The 13,707-nt window shown below is 46.1% G+C and overlaps 1 protein-coding gene across 1 annotated transcript in view; it reads right to left on the bottom strand.

Moving 5' to 3' along the window:
- Positions 1-8,620: 8,620 nt before the first annotated feature.
- LOC113476544 (adhesion G protein-coupled receptor B1-like) overlaps positions 8,621-13,707 on the bottom strand; it is a 29,371-nt gene continuing 24,284 nt past the window's right edge. The window contains exons 4-5 of the mRNA XM_026842269.1: positions 12,870-13,020; positions 8,621-8,691 (exon numbers count right to left, since the gene is read on the bottom strand). Coding sequence (XP_026698070.1) covers positions 8,621-8,691; positions 12,870-13,020 — 222 coding nt within the window. The remainder of the gene's footprint in view (positions 8,692-12,869; positions 13,021-13,707) is intronic.

Here is a 13,707-nt window from a genome sequence, read left to right as displayed (position 1 = left end):
ATGCCAAATAGAAGCAGGCTCACGTGTTTCCCTCGCACTTTAAAAATGCTATGGAAAGCTGAAGGATTACTTTCCTTGTTGTTGGCACAACAAAAGCAAGATGGCTCGAGGTAGCAGATTGACTCCCCCTTCTTTAGGCGCTACCAAAGCTCTCTCCCCCCTAATCACTACTGTCTATCAAGCATTCAAGCCACCGAGCCAGAGCTATTGGCTGTCGTGTTGTTGGGGCAAAGACCCAGTTTATCTGAAATCACTAAGCCACTTAACGCTCACATTACTGAGGGAAATCCAACTATCACGTGTCTACAGAGATCTAACGACTGGTTGGCATGAACCTCTGCTTATCCCCACTCTTTGATGTGAAGGCTCAACTATGTGCTGCAGCCCTCCACTAAAGAAAGACCTAACTGATACAAGCTTTACTTTATTATAGAGGAGGGGCAACTGCTGGCTTGTCTCTGTCATCGCGATGAAACGATGGCACCAAGGTGGTTTGATGTGCAGTGACAGCAGTGAGGATAGAGGCAGCAAGAGCTTTTGTGTAGTTATTCTTCTGTAAGCCTGCTCCTGCTGTGGGGCAGTTAACCCCCCAGGCACTGCACGAAACAGAAGCTTGATCCGGAAAAGAAATTGTGAGTGTCAACCCCATTCCTGTGGGACCCTCCAGGGAACTTGAGCCTTAGAGCACATACAGCTCCTCCACTGGATAAAACACTGGGCTGGGGAGGAAGTGCAGACCGTCGCTTACATTTGGGGGCTCAAATGTGGCATTAAACCCATCTGAAAGTGCCGCAGGAGGGATTTCCTAGAGGACCAGCAGTTCGCAAATTCTTTGAATCCTGACAGTCAAGATTTCTCACGGCCAGTGAGGTTTCAACAGCGGGGAAGCTTGGTGAAAGGTATGTAATCTCTTGAGTGACACCTTCAACTCAAGAAATAACTGCCCAGAACTGACTTTGGTGCTGGGTTGGAGCCACGGGTGAGGGGACAGTAGAACAGACTCCCATTATTCATGAGCTGGTGGGACAGAATTTAGGATCGTTCACTTGAACCACGCCATCTCTCTGATCTAGAAGCAAACATGACATTTTTAGGGTCACAAAGGACCCTCTTGGCACTGATTTGAAGACCTCCATTTCACCTGCAGCCGAGGAAGCTGCTCACATGCACTGGCCGTCTGGGACAGACCAGACAAATGCTGGCTGTGGAGGCACAGCCCGGTCTGAAAGCAACCAGGAGCAGGATTTTATGAAGGAGTTAATGTCAGAATTTTCCACCATCATCCTGCACTTCCATCCAAACAGGGCAAAACCAAGGTGCAGTATTAATCCCAGGTCTAGGGGACTCCAGAGGGGACAGAGGTGGAAGGCTGAGAGCTGAGGTGTATATATTTCAGAATTATATTATATATATATATTATATAGTGTATTATATTTCAGAATCAAACCCATCCCAGATTGGTGGATTCTAACACTTTGCTCTTTATTCCTGAAGGAGAAAGCTGATCAAAACATTATTGGAAATAAAGAGGGGCATTCTTGGGTTGAAATAACAAGAAAAGGGCTATAAGATTAAAAAAAAAAAAAAAAAAAAAAAAAAAAGTCTCAGACTTTACATCAAGGAAATTTTGCTTCCTATTTCTCCTGAACTTGTTTAAAGGCTCCTTTGCCTGGGGGTCTGCCTGCAGAATGGCATTTGATTGTTGACAGAGGAATAGATGCAAAATAAATGAGAGTGCTCTGCTTCAGACCAGGCTGTGGAAGCAGCTGCGTCAGTCTGCTGGCAAGATGATGCTCTTGTCCTATTCACTTATGCAAAAAGAGTAGAAACAGGGGAAATTTGTCTCACTCTTTTGCTAACCACTATGCCTGCTGGGGGTTCAGGCCCAGGAGTTCAGCACATTTCTTCTCCTGGGTGCTCCCTTTGAGCTTGCTGCCATGGGGAAATTTTACAGCACAGCAGCGAGGTGAGAATCCATGAAACTCTTTAACTGGATGCCCTTGAGGAATGAGATGAACACTGTTCCTTCTCTCTCACACCACTTAACCTGAGAAGAACTTCTCCTCCACTGACCACATGTGGAATTTATGCTCCTAAACTGCCTGATGCCTCCACAAACTGAGCGGGCTCTCCTGACCAAGGGCTGATGTCTGTCCTGTTGGTGCCTACCGCAGAGCCAGTCGTTCCTGGTTCCATCAAAGAGTCCAGGGTGAGGCATCTACATTTATTCAGATGAATCTCATCCTGAACTCCACTGACTGCCTCAACCAGATCTTTGTCATCCAAGTAAGCAGTTCACCTAACCCGGATGGAGACATCACTGGGGAGATGAATCCCATCTCTCACGTAAACAGTACGAATATGCTCCAGGTGTCCCCACATAGCTCCTACTTCACTCTACATTCACATAAAGATCCCACTGAGCACTGACACCCCCATACTGACAAACTTGGTGTAAAAACCCAAACAAAGAGAGGCAGGAGAAGTCTAACCCTGCTCCCACCCTCAGAGCTGGTGTCTGGATAGCCAACAGGGACTTTTAGGCTTGACTGTAAAGTCAGGTAGGAAACACTTTTTCACTGTGAGAGTGACCAAGCACTGGCAAAGGATGAGCAGAGGGGTTGTGAAGTCTCCATCCTTGGAGACATTCAGAAGCATGGTTCTGGGCAGCCACTTCTAGGTGACCTTGCTTGAGCAGCTGGGGGGGTCGAACCACACGGCCTCCAGAGATCCCCCCCCAACCAGTCTGTGAGTCTGCCAACAGTCGCGAACAGTTACAGCAGCAGAGGAGCTGAAACGTCCATTTTGGGGGGGAATCCAGCAATTCAGAGCATGGACACATAAACTAGGTACTTCAGGGCAAGAGAGGATGCAAATTTACACTGCGTCAGCAACCCCACAGAAAGTTTGCGTGCTTTGACATCGAAGTACCCCGGAGAAAATGTGTGATGAAGTAATCCTGTTTCAGCAGGAAACTACCGTGCCTTTACCACAGGATAAGAGCAGGCAACCACAATGGAGCGAGGACTTTCTCATAGCTCTTAACCCAGCTAACCCTGCAGTAATTCCGTTACGTGCCTGTACTCTCAGCAATATGGTTTCATTCTGCATCAGAAGCAAACCGATGCTGCCTTTCAGAGTCTCCCAGGAAACAAAACCTTCTTGGAAACATTTCAGTTTTGTTGATCAGCCTCATATGCTTTTGTATCAATTCTGACCTGCAAAAAATGTGGGTTTTTTTCACCTCAAAACAAAGAACATTTGGGAAAAGAAAAAAAAAAAAAAAAAACCACAACAAAAAACAAACTTCAAATTGAAAGCAGGACATTCTGTGTTTCTCAGAAGCCTGTCTCGTGTTTATTTCTAAATTAAACCTGTAATGTGTTAATTTAATCAGTTCTGATTTCTTCCTGATAACATGTTGCTCTGTCACAAACCATCTGAGCAGCTGTAATAATAAAATAATCATCTGGGGAGGGAGGGAATAAGAAGGAAGCTTTGGAAGGCTCTAAACACTGCAAGGAGAGGGCAGGGGGAGCCAGGAGAACTTCCAAATCCCAGTCCTTGTCCAGGTATTTTTCTCCAGTGCTTCATCCTAATTTTGAGACCTTTTTTCCCAAGGTCTCTTCCAACCAACAGCTGAGCCAAAGAAAGGAGCTGACAGTCCCACACTCCAATTAGCCATGAGAACTTGGTGCAGCAAAGGCTCTCGTTCATGTCAGGTCCCTGGCAGCCCCTCTTCCCCTCTGAGCATCAGGCTTTCTGAAGGCAAGTCTACACATGACCAAGCACTGGTCCTTATCCCTTCTGGCTGCCCAACCTCCCTGCCACCGCGCTTCACTGAAGCATTTCCAAGGCTGGCAGAGGTGGTGGCTGACAGCAAGGGAAGGGAAAGGGTGAAGTGATACCCAAGAAGGGGAATCGACAGCAAACTCCAGCGATGTATTAGTCTAGTGGAGATGCTTTTAGCCTTGTGCCTACAAGGCACAGAAATATTTGCATTTTGCTGAGAGGTTCCCCAGTGCTTGCCAAGGCATCTCTTCACAGATCTCTTAAATAAAATTACCACTGGAAGGGAGTAAGCGAATGGTTTTAACAATGCTCAGCAGCTCCAGACTACTATTTCTAAGCAGTGCTTCCCCGACTGACAGCAGCCCTCGTGTTCAACGCGCAAGACCTCTTTGCAAAACATCTGATCTTTTTGTGAATCTGCCACAGCAAAGAAGTGAGATGGATGGCTTTTCTCTTGGTCCTGTGAAGAGCTGACTTCCAGCAGGACGTTCTTGACTACGCGGTACAGCCCTGCCAGCAACAGGTCTCACCTTGATCGTGTGCAAAATTAAGCAGCTACAATGCAACAGCCAACGTATTTGTATAGCTGAGGCTACAGCTGGGAATCAGGACTGTTCCAACAGTGTTAATTTATAGATTAACATAGAAGCTGCCGAGATACCTGTGGGTGACAGAAGTCAGTGACACACAAGGACCCCTGGAAATTTGCTGTGTCCTGGCACTGCTCTCAGACAACTTTGTAGGGTCTCTTATGGGGAAGGATATGAGTTCCCAGCTACAAGCAGCACAACCTCAATGACTTAGTTCAAGCTTTAGGAGGCAGTTTGTCAAGCTTTAATGGTCCAGAGTCAGTCCCTGGAGTACCAGCTAACAGGAGAGTTATTACACAGGCATTCAGACTAATACGAGGAGGTGAGCAGTGGCGGGTCCTCTAGACCTCCATTATCTCTAAGACTTTCTCTGAGACTGGAAGTACAGCCGGTATCCTGCCCCTGCAGCTCTTCAAACAACCGCAAAATCTCCTTCCAAATGCTGTTCAGATAAGAAAGAGGTAAAATCCCCTTGTGCCCTTCTCCCCTCTTTGCAGATGGAGAGTTCATAGAAGTAGAGTCTTGATCAATAGAGGCCTTGGAGGGAATGGCTGCTGGGCACAGTCCAGATCCTGCAGCACATATTCAATATTTAATTTGAGCCTCTCTCTCCCATCTCATCTTACCATTCGGTGGTCCAGTGTGGCCAGCTCAAGGCTAAATATTAAATATTATCTACAACCTTCCCACACTTAAGCACTGCCTCTGATCAGTCTGCATTACAGCTTGGAGACATGGCCAACCCTTCAACTGCCACCCTTCATGGCCAACCCTTCAACTGCCACCACGTCTTGATGGGACCAGCCTCCATACTGCTGCTCAGTTGTGGTTTTATCATTACAGAATAGCTTCATCCCACATACAAAAAAAAAAAACCAAAAAAAACCCACAGGACAAAGCTGGGTGACATCTTCCTCAGGGCCCAGGTAGACCCCTCTGCCCTTGTTCTGCTCCACTGCAGTTGGCCACCTTGGCATACTCTGCAGATGAACAGTTTCAGTCATTGTGACACAGATTGTCCCTTCCACCGCCACTGCCCTGGGAGTCTGTAACCCCAAGATTAGTGCTGCAATGCCTTCAACAGCTGCAGGTGTCCCCAAAATGCTCCCATGACCAGGTCCCATAGATGGATGTCAGGGCTTTTTTTACCACTGTTGAGTGGGATGAGGAAAAAAAACCCTGATGTTGAGTGTCAAATCCTGTGGTCAGTTAAGTATCAGAGCTCGGCTTTGTCTTAATGCCCATCGCCACAAGAAAACCAACGGGTGCTAATGCACAGCTCTTAGCATCCAGAAATTGCAGAGTTGGAAGAAGCTTTGAAAGACACTGTGAAGTCCCTTGTGGTTTATCATGTCAGCTCTTCACAGGAAGGGATGGGTTGTGCCTAATGTCTTTTCTTCCTTCTGCAAGATGGAAACTTCGTGCCTTTGAAAGTCTGCCACTGCCCATTTGAAATGCCCCGTGCATGACCTGTATTCACTCAAGACAAAGCTAAAATACCTCCTGAGCTCTAACTCCAAGATTTGCAACTACCTCATATACTTCTGTAATGGCCAGATCCTGGGACAAGCTTTGATCCAAGCCTGTATTCTGTTCATATGCCTTTAGTACTGGAGAGTGTTAAATCTAGGGCTGAGCAACCTCAAGTTTTGGAGTTCAGCTGAAATTACTGCTATGTAAGGCTGACTTTGGTCTAGAGGAGAGATGAAACCAAGAGCCTTCACACACATAAATGTAAGAGAGCTTTTATGCCTTTCGAGCAGGATAACAGGACTAAGTGTGAATGCACTGCAGTCTGTTGGCACACCCTGCCTAGCTCGGTCCACGTGAATATTTGTTTCCTGCTTTGAAACGCTCCAACGTGTAAATGTAACTCTAGTTATAGCGATGCTCAGCACAATTCTGTGCTCAGCACCATGGCTCGTGAACCCACCATGCCATCCACCTGGCAGCAACATGCACCGCACTTCCCCTCCTTGCATGAAGACAGGACAAGGAGCACTTTACCAGCGCCCATGGGACCTCCACGCTGCCTGGGGCAGAGATGCTGGAGTGTGTGACCTCAAGTCATCTCCGTTTAGCTCCAGGTCTTGGTGAAGCCAACAGCAGGAATTATGACGAGATGGCAGCGTTGTGAATGTCTGATGGGCTCTCCATGGTTGAGAGGAACTGTTGCTCCTCTCAGGACTTTGCTGGGACATACCAGCTTTAACCACACGCTGGGCTGCAGCGTGGAAGGGAGATGAAAGGAGGGCCAAACTGGACTTACTGGGGTGTGAAGTTCCCCTGCTATTTTGGTGGCCAAGCACCCTGACATAAGAGCTAGGAAACGCTGTCCCTTGGGCTGCGGCTGCTGTCGGGATCACAGGATCCTCTGTCATCTCCCAGGCAGCATCCAGCCCTTGGATACAAAGAGCAACAGAGTCCTCAGGGCGGAAAGATGTCCGAGGATTAGCAGCAAAAGGAAGAGAGCTAGTGTGGTTACACATCCCCTGGGAATGACAGAAAGTCAGCACGGCCTGTTGGCCACCTCCTTGGTGTGCCAGTCTGACAGCAAAGCAGGAGTCCAGCAGGTTTTGTCACGCACTGACACCCTCTTGGCTGCAGTCTGGGAGGGCTTTGCTCTGGGGCGGGGAGATGTTGGCACACAGTGGTCCAGGGCAGTGAAATAGGGTGTGCATCCCTGCACGTTCCTCCCTTCCCCACCCAGGCTCTTTTGTGTAGTCAACATTGCCCACAAAAATCTGTGGTGGCCCTTCAGCATTAATGGGGAAGAAGCTACCAAGCTTTTTGCACCAATTCCCACCCTTCTACAAACAGGAAAGGAAGCAGAAATACTTAGTACCTCCCTCCCTGCTGTTTGTTCATTAGGAATTGTTCTCATGGACTTGCATGGAGCGAAGTGCCAGAACCAGCAGACCCACAGAAAAAAAAAAGGGCATTTGGGATCTCAGAGGCGCTTGTGAAGCCAGGAGGTGTGTTGTCCTCCTCTGAGTCATACAGCAAGCACTGCATCCCTCTCCACCAGGACACGCTGGAGCCAAGTCACCTGAGTTGGGTCAGGAGAATCAGGACAGGTACAGCCAACGCATCCTGATGCCAGCACAGGCTTCAGGAATTGTATCTGTGGATTTGCATTTGACAAACCCACCTTTTCCTGAGCCCTCTGGATTTTACAGTAATTCAGATTGCAGTAATTTAGACTGCAAAGCAAACTGCGAATTTGCACTGCTGTGCTGTGTTAATGCTCTCCTGCAATCGAAACACAAACCCCAAACCATTTGGTCGCGGATGTGCAGAATATGGTGGGAATTGAGAAAGAGCAGGTGTTCCACGTGACATTTTCTCAGTGGAACTATCGAACCCTCATCTGGCCACATCTTCAGCTTTTCTCTTAAACATTGCTCACGCAGGATGCAAAAACACTGGCCAGGAAGACTCTGGATAATGCCAGGCTGCAGAAGGGAAGGGCCTGATTTATTGTAAAATAAAATATTAGCTTTTGGCTGCAACTGTGCATAAAATTTCTAAGCTATCTTTTTCAGAACACAGTGGAAAAAAAAAACACTTTTTTTTTTTCTTTTTTAGTTCCACTAATCCTCAGCTCTGAGCGACACTAGCCTTGCCTTACAGTATTTTTTACCTCTGCACAGTCTCACTCTATTATTTCTACCCTATCTTCCTTCCCTTATTACATGCAAATAAAAGTTTCCTAAAGGGAAATCCTTTGGAATTCGGAAAACAGGCAAATTCAGATTGCTTTCAAAACCTTGGCTTGAAAAACTCACGCTCGTTCTGGCGCGTAAAACTAAGCCGAGCTATTTTGAAAACCTGGAACTAATCAAGTGAACCGTTAAACAGATAAACACAAAAGCTATTTTTAATTTTTAAACATCCTAAACTTTAAATATTCTACATTTCCCCCCCCCCTTTTTTTTTTTTTTTTTAATCTCTAAGTAGGAAGTACTTAGATCAAAGTGATGGGATATATGCAACAGTTAAACTGAAGTAGTCCCTGTGAAATTGTTTTTAAAGAAATACACAATCCTTCTTGGCCAGCTGATGGCTTCAGGAGGCAGGGAGGCAGGATGGCTCCTTCCTCTCCCATCATCCCTGCTTGCCTCTGACACAGGCAGCACACCAGGCTTTAGCTTCTACCCTGGCTTCTGTGTCTGGATTTTTACAAAAAGGATGGAGGGTGAGACAGGAAGAAAAAGGAAGAAGAGCTCCTTTACTCACTAGTTCACGGTGCCGTACCCCTTGGCTTTAGTAAATCCCACGGAAATGGCAACCACCAAGGCAGGGAGCCCTGTGGAAATGAAACAAGAGACAATTGGTCATTTAAGCATACGCGCAGCTCTTCTCCCACTCAAGTGCTATTATACCCCGTTCTTTCCAGTGTTACTCTAGCACCATCTGTCCCAGCCTGGGTCTTTGGCAGAGACTGAATTCAGGACCTTCGGAGCCAAACTCATGAACCCTTGTTACCTCCGCTAATGAAGTAAATGCCATCAGCTGTAATCAGTTCATATCCTGCTGTGGTCTCGGCAGTTGTGTGGGGACTGACAGTACATACAGATGCATAGAATATATTTATCTTGTTCTTAGGTACACGGGTTGGCCAAGAATATCTAACAGTGTCTCCTGAAGATGGAATATTCAGCCACAACCCAACCCAAAAAAGATAGCAAGGAGGAGATTAAAGGCTATGTTTGCTCTTAACATAATATATGATGGAAACTGAATTCCCCCCATCCCTACCAAGTACAGTAAGTGCTGGGCCATGATCTACAATAAAACAGATCCCTCTGAACAATGGAAAAGAGTATCAGAACATCAGGTCTTTCTGCAAGACAGGGTACTCTTGCCAGAGACTTGCTCCCTTTTGGACACCAAAAGGGAAATAAACTAAGAGAAACGAGCTGCACATGAGAAAACACTCTCCACTACAAGCACTGCAAAGGATGAACAAGTTAGTCCGTGGCTGGGATGCCGTAATGTACAAAGTACAATTTATCCTCAGAGCATCATGAGCGAGCGGTGCCAGCACGGGGTGCCATTTCTTGGGTGCATAAGAGGGTGAAGCTACAGCCTTGATCCTACTGCTAGAAGTTTCCATCAAATTAGAGTGAGGAGTAGAAAGAAAACCTGCTGATCATTGTGCAACCTGCTGGATATTGGCCTAAAACTCACAAAAAGTTCTGAAACTGTTGGGTCCTTGAACATCTAGGCACAATCAAAACTAGCAAAAGACACTACATCTTGCTAATAGCCTTTTGATCCTTCTTATCCCTGTCATGATAAACTGCTCAAGGTTCTGTGGAGGAGATGGAGTACTTTTCTGGTTCATCCCCGACCAGCTCTCCCCTTTCCCTGAAGAAATGTCTGTATATCGGCTAGTAACATCTGGTTCTTCAGCTACAGGGGTCTCCGTGTGGCTTTTTATCACCTTCCTCCTTGTGACATGATGAATTAAGCTGTCTCCATGCTAAAGATGGGCAAATCCCTTTAAGAATTAGCAGGATCAGTAGCCAGGTAAGATTAGTGCTTCTTGAAAAGACCCTAATTAGTATGCTGTAGAGGTCATGGCAGGTGACTGCAGAAGACACTGTAGATCGAAGGGATGTGCAGGCACAGCATCCAAACGATAACCCTGCTGGAGAGGTGGTCATTCAGCAATAAAAATCATCCCAAGATTGATTAATAGTGAGGGTCTTGCAGCCAGCTGGAAGGTATAAGGCCAAGTTGGCTGGAATATGCAGCATTTAAGAGTTATCATAAAGTGAATTGTTTCTCTTCCCATGTGAGATTTCCAAGCACAACTCACATTTGATCAGCCCAAACCCAACAGGCAGTGGGTTTAAAAGATGTGTCTTCTTTTATTATATTTTTTTTTTCCCCTAATTGACTATTTCTCCTCTTGCTGAGCCTCCTTCATACCTCATCTGGATATATCCTGGGTGCTGTATTCACTACAAAGCTATCAATATGGCATCCCATGGCAAGCACACCAAGAAACCACACGTGAGAGGACTTTTTCTGGAGTATAGGTTGATGCGAGAGGCCCTGTGAAAGAGGAAAGTTGGCTAAGACTCTGCCAAAAATAGCAACTTGTTCTTTGCAGAGTGCTTCTCTTAGACGTGGTAATTATGCAGAAATACAGACTCGGGCTGTGAACTCATCAGCTTACAGGGACTGACTCGTGCCAAGGCTGGGGAGGAGCCCCAGCTTTTGCTGAAAATGGATCTGTACAAGCAGCATTTTCTGAGGTGGCAGCTACACCATGGTGGCTAAGCCTAAGGGCACCACAATGGGTGCTGTACTCCTCCGCCTTGGGAGAGTTGGTAATAGTCTAATTGCAAGTAGATGTGATTAGATTGGGAAAAAAAAACCCCAAACAAACAAAAAAACAACAAAAAACCCCTTTTAATCTATTTTTTGATTATTTGAAAGAAAGTTATTCCTAACTGGCCTGTTCCATCTATTGTGTGTGGATTGTATCAGACTTCTAGGCAGTCACTAATGCCACCTAGTCATCGGCAAGGTTTCGGGGGGCTTTCTGCCAAAAGTGAATTTTACATTCACAATTCCAAATAAACCTGTTAGAAACTTTGGAGAGTTTTGTCCTGCTGTGTCAGAGGAGAATCACATCATGTGTTCCTCATGGCCCACTCGCAAATGTTGTTTGTTAATAACTACCAAGAGCCATAACTATTATGAACAACTGAAGACCAGAGCCTGAGCTACAGCCGCATTAAAAATCCAGTTGTGGAAACTATGACATGGCTGTAAAAAGCCTGACAAAATTATTTCCTCTTTACTGGGGCTAAATATGATGACTGTATTGTTTCTAGGGAACAGTTTGTCTGTCCTAAATAATAATACTAAAAATTCTAATGGCTAAAAACTCTTTTCTGGGAAGGCAGAGTTGCATACCCAATAGGAGAACAAACAAACAAGGACTAAACCTCACGGCTGATGAAAACCACCATAGCTTCAATGAGCTACAGCTGACAGCAGCTGAGAACTTGGCAAAGATGTCTCGAGCAAGGGCTTAGAGAAATGCTAATACACAAAGGGGGGAAAAGGGGGAGAATCAGCCCATGACAAAGCGAATTGTGCTAATTATTTCAGATTATTCTCTTTAAAACGTATTTTCAGCCTCTTTCCTCCTAGAAGTGCCATTAATCCCAGCTCTACAGCTGAAGTCTAGAAGGATGCTGGATATCAGAAATTCTCTTGCTGCCTTAATTGGCAAGTGTTCTTCGTTTCTCACCCTAACCTATTCCAAATGGTTTTGGTGCATCATTTATCAACCAGTGCATACTAGCTTAGAAATGACTACATCTTACTAGCAGTGCAAATTATGCTTCTACATATGTAAGGTGGTTTGTTTTGGTTTTTTTTTCCGATCTGTACAGACTACAGATGTGAATGTTACCCATCCAAAATTCCCTTGGCGAACACGCCCATCTGTCCCAGCCTCTACAAATCAGAAAAATCCCTTTTTATTACCTAGAAAAGCTATTTGTCTGTTGCATTTGATAACCCTGACGTTCCTTGAGTCACAGAGTGTTGGTCTATAACCATCTGCATGAACACACACGGGCGCGCGCTTTGCATGTCTGTGGCTATGCTCTTGCCACACACAAACACTATATTTCAATAACACAATTTATTTTCTATCTAAGCAAAAGCTAGGAGTGAAAACTGAAAGGGCTGCAGGTGCTGGAATGAGGACAGCTCTTGATGTGCCAGAATAAATCACATCAGGGCGCTTCGTAAGCATCAGAAATATCTTGCCTGGGGTGAAACGCTTGACTTTAGTAGTAAAACAAGACACTACTACAGCCCAGCTACACAACGCTTTCTCTCTCCCTTTCTCTTTTTTGCCTGCTCGCTTTTGAACAACTTTTTGTTTAACAGCTCCTTTCAAATACACACTTGTTATTGCTTTGGAAGTCCAGGTTATGGGTTTGTGTTTGTTTTCTACTACAGAATGCATCATTTAAGGCTAATAAATTAAACATACGGAAGAGGCAGAGGGAGAAAAATTAGTTACAAGCAGCTGCACCAGTCTCATAGTTTATTTGTCTACGAAAGGCCCTGCTGCCATGGAGACGGGATTTCAGAGCTTGCCTCACTCTGGGTTGCACATGAAAGGAGACAGCGAGACAGAGAAAAGGAGAAAGCAAGGAAGAGACTGAAACCCAAGAGAAATCACCCCCAGCACACCTTTTGAAAATTCAGCCCCTCTCAACTCATCTATTTTGTGTGACCCTTGGGTGCACTGGGCAGCAGGAAGGGCTTATGACTCTTGCTTGTGTTATTTTTAACCATCTCAGCCCTTCTTAGCACACGCAAAAGGGTTACAGGCACCCTCTGCCAAGCCTTCTGCAGAATATTAGTCTCTCTTGTAGCCCAGACCCTCTCTGCTCCACATCCCAAGGAGGGGACAGCACTTTCCCCCTGCCCCAGGCAGCTCACCCCATCCAAGACACAAGAAGCGCTTGCGGATGATGCGGTTCCGTAACCGGCCTGTCACGGCCATGTAGGACTGCCAAGCCTCGGTCAGCACCCAGCAGAAAGAGGAGAGGAAGAAGAAGTGCAAGAAAGCCGCCACCAGCGTGCATATCACCTGGAGAGAGGAGGAAAGGAGGACACGTGAGAGGAGCAGCAGGCGGAGAGAGCAGCGCGTAGGAGAGCAGAAGGCACAGGGGCAGGCTTCCAAACCAGGCTCTAGAAGGAAAGGTCATGGAGATCAGGACATGAAAAAACATTTTAGGAGGAGGCAGTCTCCCCCACAACCTAGCAAAGGACCAAAGTGTTTGTTTCCAATTTAAGTACTGCATGGAAATCAGCTGCTCTTAAGCACGAGCTCTAAGACAAGCCCGTGGTTCACACTTTTGCTGAAGTCTGAGCCCACATCCCACCCTGGTGCTCACTTGCCTTCAGCAAGATATATTTATTTTCCAAATGATCAAAACCATCACCACAATCCTTTCAGGGAGGACTAATCTCAGCTCAAAAGGTTTGTAAAGCACCGTGTCGCCAGCAGTCAAGTCATAGAAATGAAATCTGAGGAAGGCAATTTAGATGGTGTCCCTGCCAGGGAGGGATCACTGCTGAGTGAAAGAGTTAAACTGTGAGAGCTGAGTGAAACCATGGCTGCCAGGGACTGGTGAGGACTGCAAACACAAGTGGTGCCTAGTTGCCTAAGAGTATATAACTACTAGTAGACAGGGAAAAAAAAAAAAAAGAAGGGAAGGAAGGGAGGAAGGAAGGGAGGAAGGGAGGAAGGAAGGGAGGAAGGATGGAAGGAAGG

Source organism: Athene cunicularia (assembly GCF_003259725.1).
Source record: "Athene cunicularia isolate RWA chromosome 2 unlocalized genomic scaffold, athCun1 chr2_part1, whole genome shotgun sequence".
Lineage (NCBI taxonomy): Eukaryota > Metazoa > Chordata > Aves > Strigiformes > Strigidae > Athene > Athene cunicularia.
Note: the sequence above shows the minus strand (reverse complement) of the source record. Positions and strands in the feature narration are given on the sequence as shown.